The sequence below is a fragment of the Canis lupus genome, chromosome 30, assembly GCF_048164855.1.
Source record: "Canis lupus baileyi chromosome 30, mCanLup2.hap1, whole genome shotgun sequence".
Lineage (NCBI taxonomy): Eukaryota > Metazoa > Chordata > Mammalia > Carnivora > Canidae > Canis > Canis lupus.
In genome coordinates, this window is record NC_132867.1 from 21,364,535 (window position 1) to 21,384,609 (window position 20,075).

The following is a 20,075-nucleotide window of genomic DNA, read 5'->3' on the forward strand; positions in this document are numbered from 1 at the left end:
TCTAACTCTCTGAAGAAAGTCCATGGTATTTTGATAGGGATTGCATTAAACATGTAAATTGCCCTGGGTAACATTGACATTTTCACAATATTAATTCTGCCAATCCATGAGCATGGAATATTTTTCCATCTCTTTGTGTCTTCCTCAATTTCTTTTAGAAGTGTTCTATAGTTTTGAGGGTATAGATCCTTTACATCTTTGGTGAGGTTTATTCCTAGGTATCTTATGCTTTTGGGTGCAATTGTAAATGGGATTGACTCCTTAATTTCTCTTTCTTCAGTCTCATTGTTAGTGTATAGAAATGCCACTGATTTCTGGGCATTGATTTTGTATCCTGCCACGCTACCGAATTGCTGTATGAGTTCTAGCAATCTTGGGGTGGAGACTTTTGGGTTTTCTATGTAGAGTATCATGTCATTGGCAAAGAGGGAGAGTTTGACTTCTTCTTTGCCAATTTGAATGCCTTTAATGTCTTTTTGTTGTCTGATTGCTGAGGCTAGGACTTCCAGTACTATGTTGAACAGCAGTGGTGAGAGTGGACATCCCTGTCTTGTTCCTGATCTTAGGGGAAAGGCTCCCAGTGCTTCCCCATTGAGAATGATATTTGCTGTGGGCTTTTCGTAGATGGCTTTTAAGATGTTGAGGAATGTTCCCTCTATCCCTACACTCTGAAGAGTTTTGATCAGGAATGGATGCTGTATTTTGTCAAATGCTTTCTCTGCATCTAATGAGAGGATCATATGGTTCTTGGTTTTTCTCTTGCTGATATGATGAATCACACTGATTGTTTTACGGGTGTTGAACCAGCCTTGTGTCCCGGGGATAAATCCTACTTGGTCATGGTGAATAATTTTCTTAATGTACTGTTGGATCCTTGGCCAGTATCTTGTTGAGAATTTTTGCATCCATGTTCATCAGGGATAGTGGTCTGTAATTCTCCTTTTTGGTGGGGTCTTTGTCTGGTTTGGGAATTAAGGTGATGCTGGCCTCATAGAACAAATTTGGAAGTACTCCATCTCTTTCTATCTTTCCAAACAGCTTTAGGAGAATAGGTATGGTTTCTTCTTTAAACGTTTGATAGAATTCCCCTGGGAAGCCATCTGGCCCTGGACTCTTGTGTCTTGGGAGGTTTTTGATGACTGCTTCAATTTCCTCCCTGGTTATTGGCCTGTTCAGGTTTTCTATTTCTTCCTGTTCCAGTTTTGGTAGTTTGTGGCTTTCCAGGAATGCGCCCATTTCTTCTAGATTGCCTAATTTATTGGCGTATAGCTGTTCATAATATGTTTTTAAAATCGTTTGTATTTCCTTGGTGTTGGTAGTGATCTCTCCTTTCTCATTCATGATTTTATTAATTTGAGTCTTCTCTCTCTTCTTTTTAATAAGGCTGGCTAATGGTTTATCTATCTTATTAATTCTTTCAAAGAACCAACTCCTGGTTCTGTTGATCTGTTCCACAGTTCTTCTGGTCTCGATTTCGTTGAGTTCTGCTCGAATCTTTATTAACTCTCTTCTTATATAAAAAAAAAAAAAAAAAAAAAAACTCTCTTCTTCTCCTGGGTGTAGGATCTATTTGCTGTTTATTCTCTAGCTCCTTTAGGTGTAAGGTTAGCTTTTGTATTTGAGTTCTTTCCAGTTTTTGAATGGATGCTTGTATTGCGATGTATTTCCCCCTTAGAACTGCTTTTGCTGCATCCCAAAGATTTTGAATGGTTGTATCTTCATTCTCATTAGTTTCCATGAATCTTTTTAATTCTTCCTTAATTTCCTGGTTGACCCTTTCATCTTTTAGCAGGATGGTCCTTAACCTCCACGTGTTTGAGGTCCTTCCAAACTTCTTGTTGTGATTTAGTTCTAATTTCAAGGCATTATGGTCTGAGAATATGCAGGGGACGATCCCAATCTTTTGGTATCGGTTCAGACCCGATTTGTGACCCAATATGTGGTCTATTCTGGAGAAAGTTCCATGTGCACTTGAGAAGAATGTGTATTCAGTTGAGTTTGGATGTAAAGTTCTGTAGATATCTGTGAAATCCATCTGGTCCAGTGTATCATTTAAAGCTCTCGTTTCTTTGGAGATGTTGTGCTTAGAAGACCTATCGAGTATAGAAAGAGCTAGATTGAAGTCACCAAGTATAAGTGTATTATTATCTAAGTATTTCTTCACTTTGGTTAATAATTGATTTATATATTTGGCAGCTCCCACATTCGGGGCATATATATTGAGGATTGTTAAGTCCTCTTGTTGGATCGGGGTAAATTTTAGTTTATCTGATATAAGGATGGCTACCCCTGCTTTCTTTTGAGGACCATTTGAATGGTAAATGGTTCTCCAACCTTTTATTTTCAGGCTGTAGGTGTCCTTCTGTCTAAAATGAGTCTCTTGTAGACAGCAAATAGATGGGTCCTGCTTTTTTATCCAGTCTGAAACCCTGCGCCTTTTGATGGGGTCATTAAGCCCGTTCACGTTCAGAGTTACTATTGAGAGATATGAGTTTAGTGTCATCATGATATCTATTCAGTCCTTGTTTTTGTGGATTGTTCCATTGAACTTCTTCTTAGAGGGGAATTTTAAGAGTTCCCCTTAAAATTTCTTGCAGAGCTGGTTTGGAGGTCACATATTCTTTCAGTTTCTGCCTATCTTGGAAGCTCTTTATCTTTCTTTCTATTCTGAATTAGAGCCTTGCTGGATAGAGTATTCTTGGCTTCATGTTCTTCTCATTTAGGACCCTGAATATATCCTGCCAGCCCTTTCTGGCCTGCCAGGTCTCTGTGGAGAGGTCTGCTGTTACCCTAATACTCCTCCCCATAAAAGTCAGGGATTTCTTGTCTCTTGCTGCTTTAAGGATCTTCTCTTGATCTTTGGAATTTGCAAGCTTCACTATTAAATGTCGAGGTGTTGAACGGTTTTTATTGATTTTAGGGGGGGGGGAATCTCTCTATTTCCTGGATCTGAATGCCTGTTTCCCCTTCCCAGATTAGGAAAGTTTTCAGCTATGATTTGTTCAAATACATATTCTGGCCCTCTGGGCGCCCTCGGGAACCCCAATTAAACGTAGGTTTTTCTTCCTCAGGCTGTCGTTTATTTCCCTTAATCTATCTTCATGGTCTTTTAATTGTTTGTCTCTTTTTTCCTCAGTTTCCCTCTTTGCTATCAACTTGTCTTCTATGTCACTCACTCATTCTTCCACCTCGTTAACCCTCGTCCTTAGGACTTCTAGTTTGGATTGCATCTCATTCAATTGATTTTTAATTTCTGCCTGATTAGCTCTAAATTCTGCAGTCATGAAGTCTCTTGAGTCCTTTATGCTTTTTCCTAGAGCCACCAGTAGCTGTATAATAGTGCTTCTGAATTGGTTTTCTGACATTGAATTGTAATCCAGATTTGTAACTCTGTGGGAGAGAGGACTGTTTCTGATTCTTTCTTTTGAGGTGAGGTTTTCCTTCTAGTCATTTTGCTCAGTGCAGAGTGGCCAAAAGCAAGTTGTATTGGGAAAGGGAGAAAAAGAGAGAAGAGAAAGAGGGAAAGAAAAGAGAAAGAGAAAAAAAAAGGAAGAAAAAAAAAGAAAAAGAGAAAGAACGGGAAAAAAAGGGGTGGGGGAAGGAAACAAATGAAAAAGCAAAACAAAACAAAACAAAACACAACAAAACAACAAAAAAGAAAGAAAGAAAGAAAAATGAACCACGGGGGGAGTATCTTCTGATTCTGTGTACTGTAAGTCCCTTGGCTTCTCCTGGAACTTGTCCGTCTAGCTGGTCTTCTGGGGGAGAGGCCTGTTGTGCTGATTTCCAGGTGTGAGCACTTGGGGGAGCTGCTCTGCCCCTGCCTGGTGCAGGGCTCAGTGGGGGTTTTTCACCCCGTGAGGCCCCAGGAGGAACCACCGCAGTGGTGGGGCCAGCTCTGCAGCCCTGGAGTCAGCCCCCGCAGTAGCTCCAGAGCTCTCCGTCTGCAGGGCCTGGAGGCTCTGGGGAGGGGCCGCTGATCTGCTCAGCTGGGGCAGGAGCGTCCTTGCTGTCCTGGGCCCTCCCGGCCTCTGCCTGTCCGGTGGGAGGCCGGATCCTGGGCTGTGTCCCTGCGCCCTGTGCTCCGGAGCCTGCGCTGTTGGATTCTCGCTCCCGCTGCTGAGCCCCCGCCCCCCCGAGCTGCTCCCGCCCCACAGCCCCCTCCGTGGAGCCGCCCCGAGCCCCCCCGAGCTGCTCCTGGAACCGCGCAGCCCCCTCCGCACGGAGCCTCTTTCTCTGCCCGAGCCCCCCGAGCTGCTCCTGCCCCGCAGCCCCCTCCGCGGAGCCTCCCCCGAGCCCCCCGAGCCGCTCCCGCCCCGCAGCCCCCTCCGCGGAGCCGCCCCCGAGCCCCCCCCCCCTGCCCCCCGAGCTGCTCCGGGTCCCCCGTGCGCGCTGCAGCCCTTAGGGAGCTCGGCGCACTCTCCGGGGCGCAGGTGTCAGTGTCCCCGGAGCCCGAGGGCATCCCCGCCCTCCTGGGTCCTGCTCCAACCCCCTGCGAGCCCCTTTCCCACGGGAAGGTCGGTGCAGCTCCTGCTCCTCCGGGACGGGGCTCTCCTGTCCTGGGGACACTCGCCCCGGCCTCAGCCCGGCTCCTCGCGGGGCCCCTCCCCCTTGGAGGCCTTTTGTGTCTTTATTTCTTTTTCCCCGTCTTCCTACCTTGGTAGAAGCGCGAACCCTTCTCACTGTAGCGTTCCAGCTGGTCTCTCTCTAATTCTCAGGCCGAATTCATAGATTTTCAGGATAATTTGAAGGTTATCTAGGTAATTTGGTGGGGACAGGTGACTTGGGGACCCTACTCTTCCGCCACCTTGCCTCTCCTTGCCCTGGGGTAAATTTCTTTATTGTGTGATTGATTTTTAAAAATTGTCTAATTCTAACAACTTCAATTACACAAAATATAGGAGATATTTTGTATTTTGACAACCAAGTCAGCATCTTAAACTATGTAAGCTATCTGATATATAATTGTGACCAAAAATTAAGTAGTTCTTAACGCTGCCATATTTGCTTGAGATCTTTGTTGTTGTTATTGTTCTTGTTTTCTTTCCTCTTAAAAGGAAATAAGTTTTTCTTTAATTACCTTTTTTGGGGGGGGTACTCTATCTTTTGTCAAAGAGAAATTATACTGACACTTAAAAATAGTAAGGAAGACTTTATTGGAATGGGGGTCAAGACTGTTGCAATAGGAGAGAGAGATTGAACTCAACTCCAAATACAATAAAGACAAGTGAGGATTTATAGCCAAGGAGCAGAATGACAGAAGTCAGTGGATGGAAAATGACTAACAGAAACTTTATTCAATTTCAGCTGTAATGTGATTCTCGCTAAACTCGCATGCTAGAATTCTCACGAAAGGCAGGCCTGGGTCATGGGCTTTAAGGGTGAGTAAGAAGGAACTTGATCAGATTTCAAAGATATTCAGATATCAATGCTTGAACGATTCCCACTAAACAGACTTAGCAGGATTCTTCACTAAAGGAAGAAGCAGAGCAGGGCAGGACCTAATCACAAAGCCACATCCCTATAGAAAGACTTATAGAAGCCTGACGAAAGTTTTGTCAAGGAGGGCATTGTTGCCATTTTCCTTGCTTCTCATTGTTACCAGAAGGTTTCTAAGGGACGCCTCTACTTTTCCATGCCATGAATGAAATATTTCATCTTGTCACTATATTGATTTCACTGACTTTTTTCTCTACTTTGCTCAGATAAAACGTTCTTCCAATAAAGTGATTTCTGCTCATTGAATTTTTTAGAATTATTTATTTTGGACTTGAATAGGATTTGGAGGACATATAATGCCTTGGGAGAAGTTTCCACTACTTTGTGTTCTGTTTATGCCATATTCTTTACTCCTCTTCCTTCCCCCTGCTGTTTTGTTAACTGCTCAAGTTTATTTCCTCTGCACAATATTTGAAGCTTTTCATGATGGGAAAGGCCTACTTCTTAAAAAGGCCGATTCTCTGAAAATTACTATATTTGATTTATCAACATGAAATATGGCTACTTGTTTCTAGCCTGAAGTTTTCACATGCTGCCTGTGCCAAAGTCACATCCTTCTTCAAACAGTGACCCAGCACTAATTGTTGGATTTTATTAACATGCCAATCTTGTGCCAGTGAATATTGGTGCCTTGCTACAATATCTGGTTTGATATCTACAAAGCATATAACATATAGAAATTTACTTTGTGTTTAATTGTGGATGGAAATTATCAATATTTTCTTGCCTCACACCACAAATATATTTTTTTTAATGTGGCTTTCAGAATAGCATGTACTGCCTGTAAGCATGTTTGCATTCAACATCAGTGATTCCAAATTAAATTCCTACTGAGATCATCAGGCAAACAATTAGCAGCAATTGCTTGCTTTTATAGAAAAATCAAATCTTGCCCTAAGTTTATGGTTAAATTATAATAACATAATACATATTCACACAGATGCCACATCGTGGACAGAGTAGACTGTGAGTCAGCTATTAATAGTTCCGCTAGCATGTATGATTTTCATACTGGGCTATATTTATATGCAAATAAATTACCCATAAACCTTTCCTTAGAATATTATAATATTAAAGAGATTATATTTCATATTTAGTAAGTGTAATAAAATGTTTTATAGATAGAGATAGAGATAAAGATATAGATATAACCTAAGCTTTTGACTCTGAATATCAGGAACTTTGGTTTCTCTTACAACTGCACCCCTAATTAGTTACACATCCTTAGATTTTTCACTTAATCTTCCCAGACCTTGAAAAAGTTTTTGTTTTTGTTTTGTTTTGTTTTGTTTTCTATTCTCCTTGAAAATACCTTCTGTTCAATATATGTGAACTGTTGAATTGAAAACTCATCGATGGCTTAATTTCAAGTAAATTTGATATACAGTGTTTGAGAACCAAGTCACCATCTTACACTATGTAAGCTATCAGGTATATAATTGTGACCAAGACATATCTTAGCTCCTAAGATTCAAATCATTTGGTGGAGAAACAGTGATGTAGATCCTCTCACTTCCTATTACTGGGCTAAGAGAACACACAAAATCTGTGGGAGCACCAAGTACAGAAGCTCACTCACAATAGAAAGTCATGGAAAGGCTGTGTTTAGGTAGTATGGAGCTTAGTTTTGAAAGCAGCCAGGTGAAGGAAGGACGGGCACATTACAAGCTGAAGGATAATCACAGAAGATACCTTTATGTAATATTCAGCATACCTGAGTGCCAAGATGTGTTACTACATAGCTACACAATTCTCTTTGGAGGGACAGTAAGCTGTTTTTGAGTTTTTGTTAAGATAACAATGCATTAAAAGTCCTGTGTATAAACTTTAGATATTTCTATGTATTTTTCTGGAGAGATACCTAAGACTGGATTGCAGAATCAAAATTATAAGGCTTTTTAAGATTCTTTATCTTCTGAGGAATTGTTCAAATTGTACTCACTTCAATAATGTATGATGGGATCCACATCACCAAAATGTTGCTAGCAGTGAATAATATAATTTTGTTCCTGGGGCGAATAGATATAGAATGAATGGTCTCTGGTTAAAATCACCCTAAATTCACATCCCAGACCTACAACTTCGTGCTAGGATAGCTTGACAGCTCTTACTCCAGATCCTTCATGCTTACAACAGGATGACATCTTCCACACAAGATTATTGAAAAGATAAAATAGAATAAAATATATAATCTTACTGTCTTACATAGAAAACATTCAATTAATATTTCATACTCCTCTGTGAGACTGGCATAACAAACATACACTAAAAAAAGGACAAGAATTTTTAAATCACTTGTGCATTTGTACTACAGATTATAATCTGTATACAGATTCTTTTGTATCTTACATAAAATCCTTTGGTACAACAAAATTACTTTAGCTCAGTTTTAAGTAATTAGGGGTAGTAAAACAAAACATTTAAGTTAGATTACTGAAATTGATAATTTACGAAGTGATACAAAGTTTTTAAGGTTAATAACAATAATAGTATAAATACCAGCAACATTTTATCTACCGCTTAATATAGGATTTTGCTTTTATGCAAAAATTTTAAAGGTGAATTCTTTCAAATAATAATATAGCCAAAATATTGAGACTAGAAGAAGTTATAATTGATTGGCATTTGTGCTACATCATAGTTCTAGATTGGAACAGGACTAAAAACTACATTTGTGTGTCTTCACAATTAGGTTATTTCAATAAAATAATATAATAATATTGTATTTTTCTCTTAAACTATTTTTATATAGAGGTCTGACGTAGGATCCTGAGAATTGACAGAGCTTCATAGGGATTGATTAATTTTCAAATCAACTTTGTGGATTAAATTAAATCATTTCTGGTTTAATTAAAACTGGAAATGATATTTCAGGAAAAAACTATTTCTTAATTGTGATATTAACATTTAAAATTAGATTTTATATCTGTTTCAAAATATCTGAAAGAAGAAATTATATGAGTAAGACAATATTTAAAAATGACACAAGACCACTGATTTTGTTATCCTGAACTTACACTTTATAATGAGGTTTGTTTCACAAACAGATTTCACATATATAGATAGCCATTAATTAACTGGATTGATAATTTTTTGTCTGGGCACTAATGTTTCATATTTTAACAATTGGCCAACTTTGAATATTTCTATATTAATTTTAAAATTATTTGATGAGACAGTCAAATGACATATTATCATGAATTCCAATGTCGTGTATTAATAAATATATGAAATTAGAATTGTTGCATCTTCTTTGTAGTCAAGTAGTAATTACTATTGTTTATACTAATTAAGTGATTATCTTAAAGAAAAGGTCTATAAATGTTATGTTATTTTGCTTTACAGATGCTCCCAAGTTTATATCAAACCAAACAATTTATTACTCTTGGGAAGGAAACCCTATCAATATAAGCTGTGATGTGAAATCTAATCCACCAGCATCAGTCCATTGGAGAAGAGAGAAATTAGTCCTGCCAGCTAAAAACACCACTAATTTAAAGACATACAGTGCAGGGAGAAAGATGATATTAGAGGTAAGTCTTGTACATATGAATAAGTTGTATTATTTTAGGAGTTATCTGCTATTTTAGAATATATATAAATATGTTAATATAAATATATTTATATAACAAATATATAATATCTATACACATAGAAATCTCATTATATATCTTTCTTGTGTATTTACTTAAAAGGGAAATTTTATGTGTTTGGACCATGGCCCATTAATGATTAATATCTCACTATTTACTTATATAGAAATATGAGTGTATAGCAAAAGCCATTATTTATCATAAATTTATTTTTGGAAAAAAATAATATCAGGACAAAATAGGGTGAGAGAATGAGTAATTCGTCATTTATTAAGGGCCAATAGTTCAATTTCAGTGTTGATACTAGCTATTGATTCTGAGACCATGCCTTCTAAGACTGGCATATGTAACTTCTTGCTGGGTACATACTTAGAACTTTCTAAATAAACCAGATTTACTTTTTCAGTGCCTTATTTTTTTAATTTTTTAAAGATTTTGTTTATTTATTTGAGAGGGAGAATGAATGATGGGGAGGGAGAGAGAGAGAGAGAAAGAGAGAGAGAGAAGGGCAGCCTCCCCCTGAGTAGGGAGCCCTGATGTGAGCCTCGATCCCAGGACCTGGGATCATGACTTTAGCTGAAAGCAGGTGCTTCACTGACTGAACCACCCAGGCACCCCTCACTTCATTTTATATTATATTATTTTATATTTACATTTAAATTAAGATTGTAGATAATTGTCTTTTGTTTGTTTGTTTGTTTATTTTTTTAGATAATTGTCTTTATGCTGTCAAGTGCCTGGCATTTAAATTCTGTTCGAATACAATGCCTTTTATTTATTAATTGTAGATTGTGTGTGTGTGTGGCAATTCACAAAGTTTGTGTGTCCATGGTCACAATCATGAACCCTTCTAATTTATCATGCTTTCGGTACAATTGGAATCTTCCTTGGATAGCCTTCTTTCACTGAAAGTATACTGTGTTTTGTTTCACTAAAAGGATACTGTGTTTTTCCTTGTGATTCAATTTATAGACATTTTATATATGCATGTTTTAAAATAACATCTGATACTCCTAATTCATTAACTTAAAGGTATTCTAATTGGTGCCACATTAACTCTTTTATCTGGTAATAGGACTTCATAAAATGTTGGTTAATGGAAGGAATTAGCTAGCACTTCCCCCAAATATTTGGGTAACTGACTCTTTGCTAATTAGGCAATTGCTTAATCTGTTTCTTTTTTTTTTAATTTTGCATTTTATTTATTTATTAATATAGCCAAAAAGATAAAAGGCTAGACTGTAAAAAGAGCTATTGTTTTACATTCGATATTCGAGGCCTAGGGAAGAGAGGCTTTGACTATCACTTATATATATGCCCAACAAATACACATATTATAAAATATTAGTAAGACAAACATCTGTGCACACCACCCATCCCAGAGGATTTAGACACCTTGGGGTGGGTGGTGTCTATATCTGTTTTGATTTAAATTGGCTTCTTTGTAACTTTATTAAAATTAACTGGGTGAGTTGACACAAAGGTCAATTTTACAGACATTTGGGTAGATTTAACTCACCCAAATTTAAAAACAGGTTAGGTTTAACTTTAGTTCTGGACACTGTGTTATTGTGTTTGGGCTGCTGTAATGAATACCACAGGTGGGGTAGCTTAAACAAAATAACTTTCTCCCTCCTGCATATTTCTGTAGGCTAGAAGTCCAGATAAAGATGCCAGAGGATTGGCTTTTGGTGAAACTCCTGTCCTTGGGTTGTAGATATGCCTTCTAACCATGTACTCACATGGCCTTCCCTCTGTGCACGTAAAGAAAGAGGTCTGGTGTCTTGTTATCTTATAAGGACATCAGGGCCCATTTTTATGATTTCTTTTAACCTCAGTTACTTCCTTTAAAGACCATATTTCCAAATAACCTTAAGCGGTTAGGATTTCAACATATGACTTTTGTTGGGTGACACAATTTATTCCATAGCAGATCAGTATAAGTTCATGTTTAAATAGCAGACTAATCTGTGATTTCTGCTTTTGGTTCATTTTACCACTTTTCAGTTTCTAGGATAGCTCATAATTCTTCATAGTCAATGTCAAGCAACATGTTATAAATCTGACATTTAAATATTTTAATTTTTTTTATATTTAAAAATTGTATTCATATAAAGCTCTCATTTTATTTACTTTTCTGCTTAAATAGCATTCCTCCCCACCCAAAAGTGAAAACGAAGCAATTTTTGTTTATACGTACCACATGATCTGTTGATTAAAGCATTGACCTTGAACATATACTTTTATGTATATACTATTTTTTAAAACAAAATTAAAATCTTGAATAAATAACTAGAGGGTAGCTAATACAACTTAAAAACAAAATAATAACTACAAAAATGAAAAAGCAAAGATAAGCATTACTAATTTGAATTAATAGCATACATCGTTGCTTAGGATAGTGCAGTGTTATTTTTTGTTAGTACTCATAATAGTCACGTAACTGGTAATTCTTAAGAATATTTTATACATTTAATACAATATTAAATTTGCAACTGATAACAAGTTGATCAATAACCGATTTCTTGAATTGATTTTTTAAAGTTTTTCATTGAGTAAATATATATATTAAGTCTTTCAAATTTATGAATTCTTAAACATAAAAAGTAATCTATAAATCTTTGGATTAGTGTCAATAAAATCATCTATCTGTAAAGGTCATCCATTTTTTTTCCCTGAGCACTTTCTGAGGTAATAAGTCAACATTTTAATATATGGGAAAAAATTTGTTGTAGGAACTTTGTAATAGGTTGATTGGAATAATATTGTGCTTTTGATCATTTGTATTGCTGTTCTTTGCCCTAAGTAAAATGCTAACTATTAAATATGTGATTTTCTCACCATGGAACACAAAGAAAGAGGAAATCAAATTTTTGCAATTTAGGAGAAAGAACAGTGAGCTCCTTTATTAACACTGTACTCCCAGCTCATATTTTGATGTTAAAAACTATATCAAACTATATCTGATTTATTATATACTGTGAAAGCCCAGTATCTTAGGTAAACTTGAATTGTGAACTGAATATTAAAGTGTGAAAAAATTGAACCATATGTAGATATTCCTACCACTTCCTGGATAAATATCAGCAATAACTGATATATTTTAAACATTTAAATATGTTTAAATTAATGCCTTATATGTTTGTTGTATAATATTTCATTTTTGACAAAATTAACTATCATTTAATTGTGCTGGGATTGGGTGTAAAGCCACTATTGGGAGTTGCATTCATACTGTTTTCCTAGAACACATCAGATAGGCTGCAGAGCACATGATTTGATCAAATTATATCTAGGCCTTTGGGCTTGTTTTTTTTTTTTTTTTTAATACTCTGTGCTATTAGAGGTGTTTTCTGTATTTGTTAATCATACATGATAAAGAAGTTATTTCAGATAAAACTGTAAAACTTTTATCTTTTGATTAGTGAACTCCTGGGAACAGAAGACAAAACAATCAAATGAAAAAACCCTGAATTGAGCCTTTTAAAAGTTGTTCCAATTAAACTAGCTATATTTGAATTACTTTTTTAATACTGAGGGGCTGCACAATATTCCTGATTCTCTGTCATGGCCATCCTGTCTACATTTTATCAGTACAGCATACATTATTCCCTGTGGACTATACAAATAACCCCCCTATGCCTGTAAATTGTAGAAAAATTTTTGGCAGATTCCTTTCTCTCTAGTAAAGTTATTTTCAAGTTAAATTAGCCTGGTATATTAAAAGCTGAATGTAAGAAAAATGAATGTTTTAATCACTCAGGAGTACTTACATAAGAATGATTAAAGCTTCTAATCCTTAAAACTTATGATCTATTCCTAGATAGACAGCTAACCAGAGAATGAATGACACAGCTTTTTTGTACTTTTTTCAGAATCACCATCTTCAATGGACCTCAAAATTACACTTTTAGTTAATAGCCTCCCATTACCACAAAATCATTTTCCCCCTTTTGGGATAGAGTTGAAATTAACAGCAACTCTTGTTGTAAGCATATTCTCTCTTAATAACAGTTACTGGGATTGAAAATTATATCTATTACTATCATCAGATCTCTTTTCTGAATTGATACTTCAAAATTTCGGTACATTTGAATTACAGGGTTGGTCACAATGTTCAGCAATAGATTCCTGGAAGGTTAACTTAATTATGGATTTCAAATGTGTGAGGACTGAGGTCAGCTATTTTCCACCTAAACTGAAAGAGAATGATACAAATTGAACAGAAATGGAGGCAAGATACTGTTATTAGCTATCCATATAATGTGCCTGTCTGCAAGGATTGCTACACAAGGGTGACATTTTCTTCCAAAATACCTTCCTGGAAAGATTGATTGATTGATTGATTGATTGATTGATTGATTGAATTTAGAATGAGTCTTCATCCTTCATTAATATTTCACAATCAATAAAGTCATGAGAGGGAAAGAAAACTGATGCATTTCCTGGCTTTCTTGAACTTTAAATCTGCTTGACTTCACGCTAAAAACAAAACAAAAACAAAACAAAAAAACCAGAGGGTTAATTAACATTGCTTTTGGTATAGTGTTCTGTTTTCAAGTTCATGTCGGCAGCAGTTGCAGAATATATATTTTTTTCAAACTGTGTTCTACTTTCAGAGGTTTACATGCATAAATATCTAATGATTTTTTCTTTTGAATAGATGTAATCAAATTGTAGCATTGTCTACTGACTAAATTATTGGTTAACCTATGTTTCATCTAGTCCTGTGGAAATATGGGTCCATTTCTTACATCTTAAAAGGTTGTGATGCTTACTAAATACAGAAAAAAGGAGTTATGGCAAGGCATTGTGAATAATTGAACATGTGTGAAGTTGGTAGTCATATTAGAGTCTATTTTAATACTGCCATGATACTGTTTCAAAATTGTTAAACTTTTATTATTATTAATATTTTAGATAGCACCTACATCTGACAATGACTTTGGACGATATAATTGCACAGCCACTAACCGTATAGGAACAAGATTTCAAGAATATATTCTTGCTTTGGCTGGTAAGTATAGCACAATAATTTCTGAGATCTCATAAAATATTTTTATAAGCAAATAGCTTTACATTTTTTTAGGTCATAATACATGTTATAATTAGGATGAATGGGCCAGTGCTTAAAAATTAGGAATAGTTGCATCTGACAGATAGTGAGGACTTAGAACACTTTTACAAATCAAGATTGATTTTAAACCCTGATTCTAATCCCCCAACTTTACAAGTGAGCTATCTACGAAAGAAATAGGAAAGATATATCTTAAGAAAGCAAATTATAGGGATCCCTGGGTGGCGCAGGGATTTGGCGCCTGCCTTTGGCCCAGGGCGCGATCCTGGAGACCCGGCATCGAATCCCACGTCCGGCTCCCGGTGCATGGAGCCTGCTTCTCCCTCTGCCTATGTCTCTGCCTCTCTCTCTCTCTCTCTGTGACTATTATAAATAAAAAATTAAAAATTAAAAAAAAAAGAAAGCAAATTATATTTTATGTTAAGTAAGAATCCTATCAAAAAATTTAAAAGACCTCTTGAGAGAAAATACACTAAAATTAATCTATTTTAAAATCTTAAACTTGAAAGTACAAATAATCTTATTTTCAAGAAAATTTGGAGCTTACATAACATTCACTGAAAACTATTGCATTTTGTGCATGAAAACATTCTAGTTCTTCCTCAAGAGCTTAAAGATATAGAGATCATAACTTGTAGATACAACTTATTTTAACTAGAAACTAGTTATGTTTTTATTTATATAAATAAGTTATATATAAGGCACACATATATATTTATAGAATTTGCATTATGTTTTACAAGACTGATTGGAAGTCTGAAAATATACATAGCAGTATCTTTACATAGCTCAGAAGATACAAAAACATGATTTATTGTCTTTAGGGCTAGTTAGAGAAATATCAGAAAATTATTGTAATGTTCTGTTTTAATAGAATAAGTAGCTTCCATGAAAATTTTTAGAATGTTTTATTAGTGTTCTAGTATATAACTATTAACTTGATTAAGAAATATGTTTCCTTCTATTGATATGTAAAGTCACATCATTAGTTTGAAAGACCAAACGAGAAATTTAAAAGTTTACAAAGCAAGTAATACTAAAATTATTATGTGACTGAAATCTGCTTATCTCCAATTCGGGTTTTTCTACACGAAGGAGAAGGGAGAGAAGGGATTGTGTGAAGTGCTTTAGGGAAGAAGGGGGGTAAGAAAAATATTGAGATGAAAGGGAATTTAATTTAGGGAGAAAAGGATTAAGGAAGAAAGGAAATAAACAAGTATTTATTGCCTACCGTGACATCATTAGAAAATTGATCTCAATGAAAATCATAGGAAATAGACTATCAACATTTAGATATATGAATAAACCATTACACAAGCATTAATTGTAGGAAAATTAAATGTGCTAAGTCATATCAAAATTCACTGATAATGAATTGAAGTGAGCATCATCTGTACTGATCAGAAGCATTTACTCCTTACATTAATTCCAAGCCTCTAAAATTAGGCAAATTTTCTTGTAGTTAGTATGAACTTTTTTATAAATATAGCTATAAATGTGATCAATATATGTATATACAATTAATTAACATTGATATACCATTTTACATTGTTTTCTTACAAATCATATAGGTTTGGATCTATTAGGTAAACTTATTAATGACAAGATATGTTTTTTAAATTTTTAAGTGCTTGTAATTCCAGAAAAATGAAAAATAGAACATTATATTCATGAGATTTTAATATCTTATTAAATTCTCAAGAAATATTTAATGCCTGTACATTTTCATATCTCACATTTCTTATGGTAACATTTTTTATTGAAAAATATATTTGATATGTATCCTTCTAATTAAGATATTAACTTAATGAGTTTCCCTCAGCCTAACCATAAAAAAAAAATAGAATATGTTCACTCAAGCGAAGAGCTAAAATGTTATTGGAAATATTTCTTAAATATGCAACTTTCCTAATATTTCAAAATTTTGTGACAAATACATACTGAATATTTGTTTCAGAAAGAGATAGATTCGGGGGGATCCCTGGGTGGCGCAGCGGTTTGGCGCCTGCCTTTGGCCCAGGGCGCAATCCTGGAGACCCGGGATCGAGTCCCACATCGGGCTCCCTGCATGGAGCCTGCTTCTGCCTCTGCCTGTGTCTCTGTCTCTGTCTCTCTCTCTCTCTCTCTCTCTCTGCGTGACTATCATAAATAAATAAAAATTTAAAAAAAAAAAAAAGAGAGATAGATTCGGGGGATCCCTGGGTGGTTCAGCAGTTTAGTGCCTGCCTTTGGCCCAGGGCGTGATCCTGGAGTCCCAGGATCAAGTCCCACATTGGAGCCTGCTTCTCCCTCTGCCTGTATTTCTCCTCTCTCTCTCTCTGTGTCTCGCATGAATAAATAAATAAAATCTTAAAAAAAAAAAAAAGAAAGAGATAGATTCGACTGAAATTGTAGCAGAGATATAAAAATGAATTAGACCCACAGACTTAGAGGGGAAACATACATTTAAACATCAGCATTTATAAACATTATTCATTTGATGGACCTTTTTATTTAATGCTTACAAAATTAATGAAGAATTTGAAAAATGAAAGTGCAATATGATTTTAAATAAAATGTAAGAGAAATGTTATGTAGAAATTTAAATATTTCAAAATAGATGTAAGTATCACAGCTCAATATCTCATTAGTTTATCTGACCTAGTAAAAGGTCCAGATCATTTGGCATATGGTACTTTATAACAGATTACTTTGATTCAAAATGTCAATAAATTAAAACAGTGACAATTAAACATGAAATGATGTGCTATCTATTCAGTGAAAAATACAGCAAAAAGCTACCTTTTAAATTCCCTTTGTTTCAAAAATCTTTGTTTCCTTTTTCTTTTCCGTTTTTCTTTTCTTCCTTTTTTTTTTTACCTCCTTTATAATGAAGTCTTACATCTGAGCAAGTAGACATCTGTATGCAGGTTGGAGCAAAGCAGCCTAGCATAGGATGTCTGACTCTCAGCAGAGTTAAAAGACTAATGAGGGGTCCAGTGGTCTAGTGTGGGTGTTGGAGTCTAGGCAAGTGAGAAGGATTTGCATGTGCCAAGACAGAAACAGCAACTCAGAGAGGAGTGTTGGAATCTAATCAGTGTAAGGAGAGGCCCAAATAAAGTGGGAGCAGTGATGGGTGATTCATTTCTACAAGCCTATGAGTAACATCAGTAATTGCATACAGACACACAAATTAGAATGACCCTAGGGTAATGGTTGGGTATTGGAGTTATTGATGTGAAATCAGGTTTTAATGTATGTAGCTAGATATAGAAAGGAGAAAAGAAGTAAAGGAGTGTGTGTGTGTTTACTCAGCCATGTCTACAAGGAACTTCTTTTTGTCAGGAATCTTACTTAGAAAACAATTTCTGTATGTGTAAGTGATGAGCCACTAAATTCTACACCTGAAACCAATTTTACCGTATGTGGTAACTAACTAAAATTGAAATAAAAACTTAAAATTAAAATATATATATATATATCGCTGAGCTAGCTCCATCCACTGGGAGAACTTGGGAGCTTCCACACAGCAAAGCACTACATGTCTCTGGCAACCACATCTTGGTTTCTAAATACTGTTTTTCACTAAAAATAACCAAGATTTCTTGTACAATGGCTGATTCTAGGAGTGGGACAAAGAGAGTACAAGATAAGCCTGGAACAATGTGTTGTGCCAGGAGGAAAGAAATTTAAAAAAGAATAAAGACATGTCGAAAACAAACATCAACTGTTTTTTTGGGTTTTTTTTGTTGTTGTTGTTCTTAAAGATTTTATTTATCTTATCTCTCTCTAGAGAGAGACAGAAATAGCAAGAGAGAACTTGAGTAGGGAGTGTCAGAAGAAGATGACTACTCGCTGAGCTAGAGAGCCCAGTCCCTGGACTGGAGCTCAATACCTGGACCCTGGGATCATGACGTGAGCTGAAGGCAGACAGTTAACCAACTGAGCCACCCAGGTTCCCCCATCAAGCATTTTCTTCTTCTTCTTCTTCTTTTTTTTTTTTTTTTTTTTAAGATTCCATTCATTTATGCATGAGAGACACAGAGAGAGAGAGGCAGGGACACACAGGAAGAGGGAGAAGCAGGCTCCATGCACTGGGAGCCCGACGTGGGATTCGATCCCGGGTCTCCAGGATCGCGCCCTGGGCCAAAGGCAGGCGCTAAACCGCTGGGTCACCAGGGCTGCCCCAATCAAGCATTTCTAACAAATGCCACCATACAAATGAATTCACCTGAGGGGCATCAATGGTTGCTAATGCAGGTGTATATTGAAAAAAAAATAGCGAGCTAGATGACCAAAAAATAAACGGAAATACTTTTAAAGTGCCTATCTTCAAATTATTTTTTAATTACAAAGGAAAAATAGCAACATTACATTTGTAAACCTACCAAATCCCACTTTAATTAAGTGATCAAAATTAGCATCACCAGTAATGAGAAAATTAAACTTGGGCACTGTCAGAAATAGGCAGCAAGAACACAGAATAACAATTGTAATATTCCTGCCAGAAATGCATAACCAGAATCTAGTATGAGGAAATAGAATACAAACCCAAATTGAGGTACTATCTACAAAATAACCAGCCTTCGAAGTGTCAAAGCCACACAAAGGAATGATTAAGGAACTTTCTGTATTAAAGGACAGTAAAGATAAATAACAAATAAATGCCATGCCTGTATCTTTTGTTATAAAGGACATTACTGGGATGATAGGTGAAATTTGATTGCAGTCTTTGGATTAGATAGTAATTTGTTTTATAGAGCTTATGTAGGAGAGTGTTTTGTTATAGTAAATACTAAAGTTAGCACCATATCAATTTATTTTAAATGGCTCAGATTAAAAAAGATAGGTTCTACACACTATTCTTGTACATTGTCTATAAACATGAAATTATATTTTTAAAAAAGAAGTAAGGGCACCTCGGTGGCTCAGTTGGTGTCTGACTCTTGAAGTCAGCTCAGGTCTTGATCTTGGGGTTATGAGTTTCAAGTCCAAGCCTTGCATTGGAGTCCACACTGGGCATACACTCTACCTTAAAAAAGCAACATAACTTGTGAATATAGGTAGCATTCTTGATTTTTAAAAAATCCGAAATTAAACAAAAAAATTTAAAAAAAATCCAATCTTTTGTGTGTACATACATAGCTTCATATATGATCTTATAGTTTTAAATACTGAAAAGAATGTTTGCATATTAAATAATTAAATAATTAAATAATTCATTGATTCACAGACACGTGGTGTTTCAAATATGGAGGTATAATTTTTATTCTAAAATATAGAATTTTATTCTAAAATAGATGTTATTCGAAATAAAATTTAGACACTTTTCAAAAATATCTTAATAGATATGATGATAATACTGTTCTTAACAATCAAGGCATAGACTTAGTAGGATATCGAAGTGTATGGTATAATAGGGTATCAAAATTGGCATATCGACACCACTTATATTCATGTGCTGGATATTTTACCCATGTGCTTCCAACTTAATTTTCCTTTATCTTTGCTGGGAAAGAACAGCTTGATAAAGTTCTAGCAAGAAGATGCATAGGAGTGATTAACTAAGTTGAATCTTGAGTAGTCATCAATATAATTCTCAAAGTACCTCATGGAAGTACATGAGATACTATTTATACATATTTTACAGAAGAAAAATACATTCAGAAATTAAAAAACACAATTTATAATAATAATTATAATTATTTTTATACCTATTCTGATGATGATTTAAATAGTAAGTAGGATAAAATACTGGCTAGTCCGAGGTCTCCAATGATTAAAGTGTCAGTGAGAAAACAACATTTTGTTTTTTTTTTTCTGGTCATGTTTCCTACATGTGATCTTAAGGGGCCAAGTACTAATTTTAATTTCATTTTTGTTTTTACAGTCTCACAATTAATATCAAGGAACTTATATCCATTTGT

At 35.5% G+C, this 20,075-nt stretch overlaps 1 protein-coding gene across 2 annotated transcripts in view; it reads left to right on the forward strand.

Moving 5' to 3' along the window:
• The window catches only part of NCAM2 (neural cell adhesion molecule 2), a 514,781-nt gene that overhangs the window by 399,641 nt on the left and 95,065 nt on the right, over positions 1-20,075 (forward strand). For both annotated transcript variants that reach the window (XM_072806615.1, XM_072806616.1), the window contains exons 10-11: positions 8,845-9,032; positions 14,013-14,109. In XM_072806615.1, coding sequence (XP_072662716.1) covers positions 8,845-9,032; positions 14,013-14,109 — 285 coding nt within the window. The remainder of the gene's footprint in view (positions 1-8,844; positions 9,033-14,012; positions 14,110-20,075) is intronic.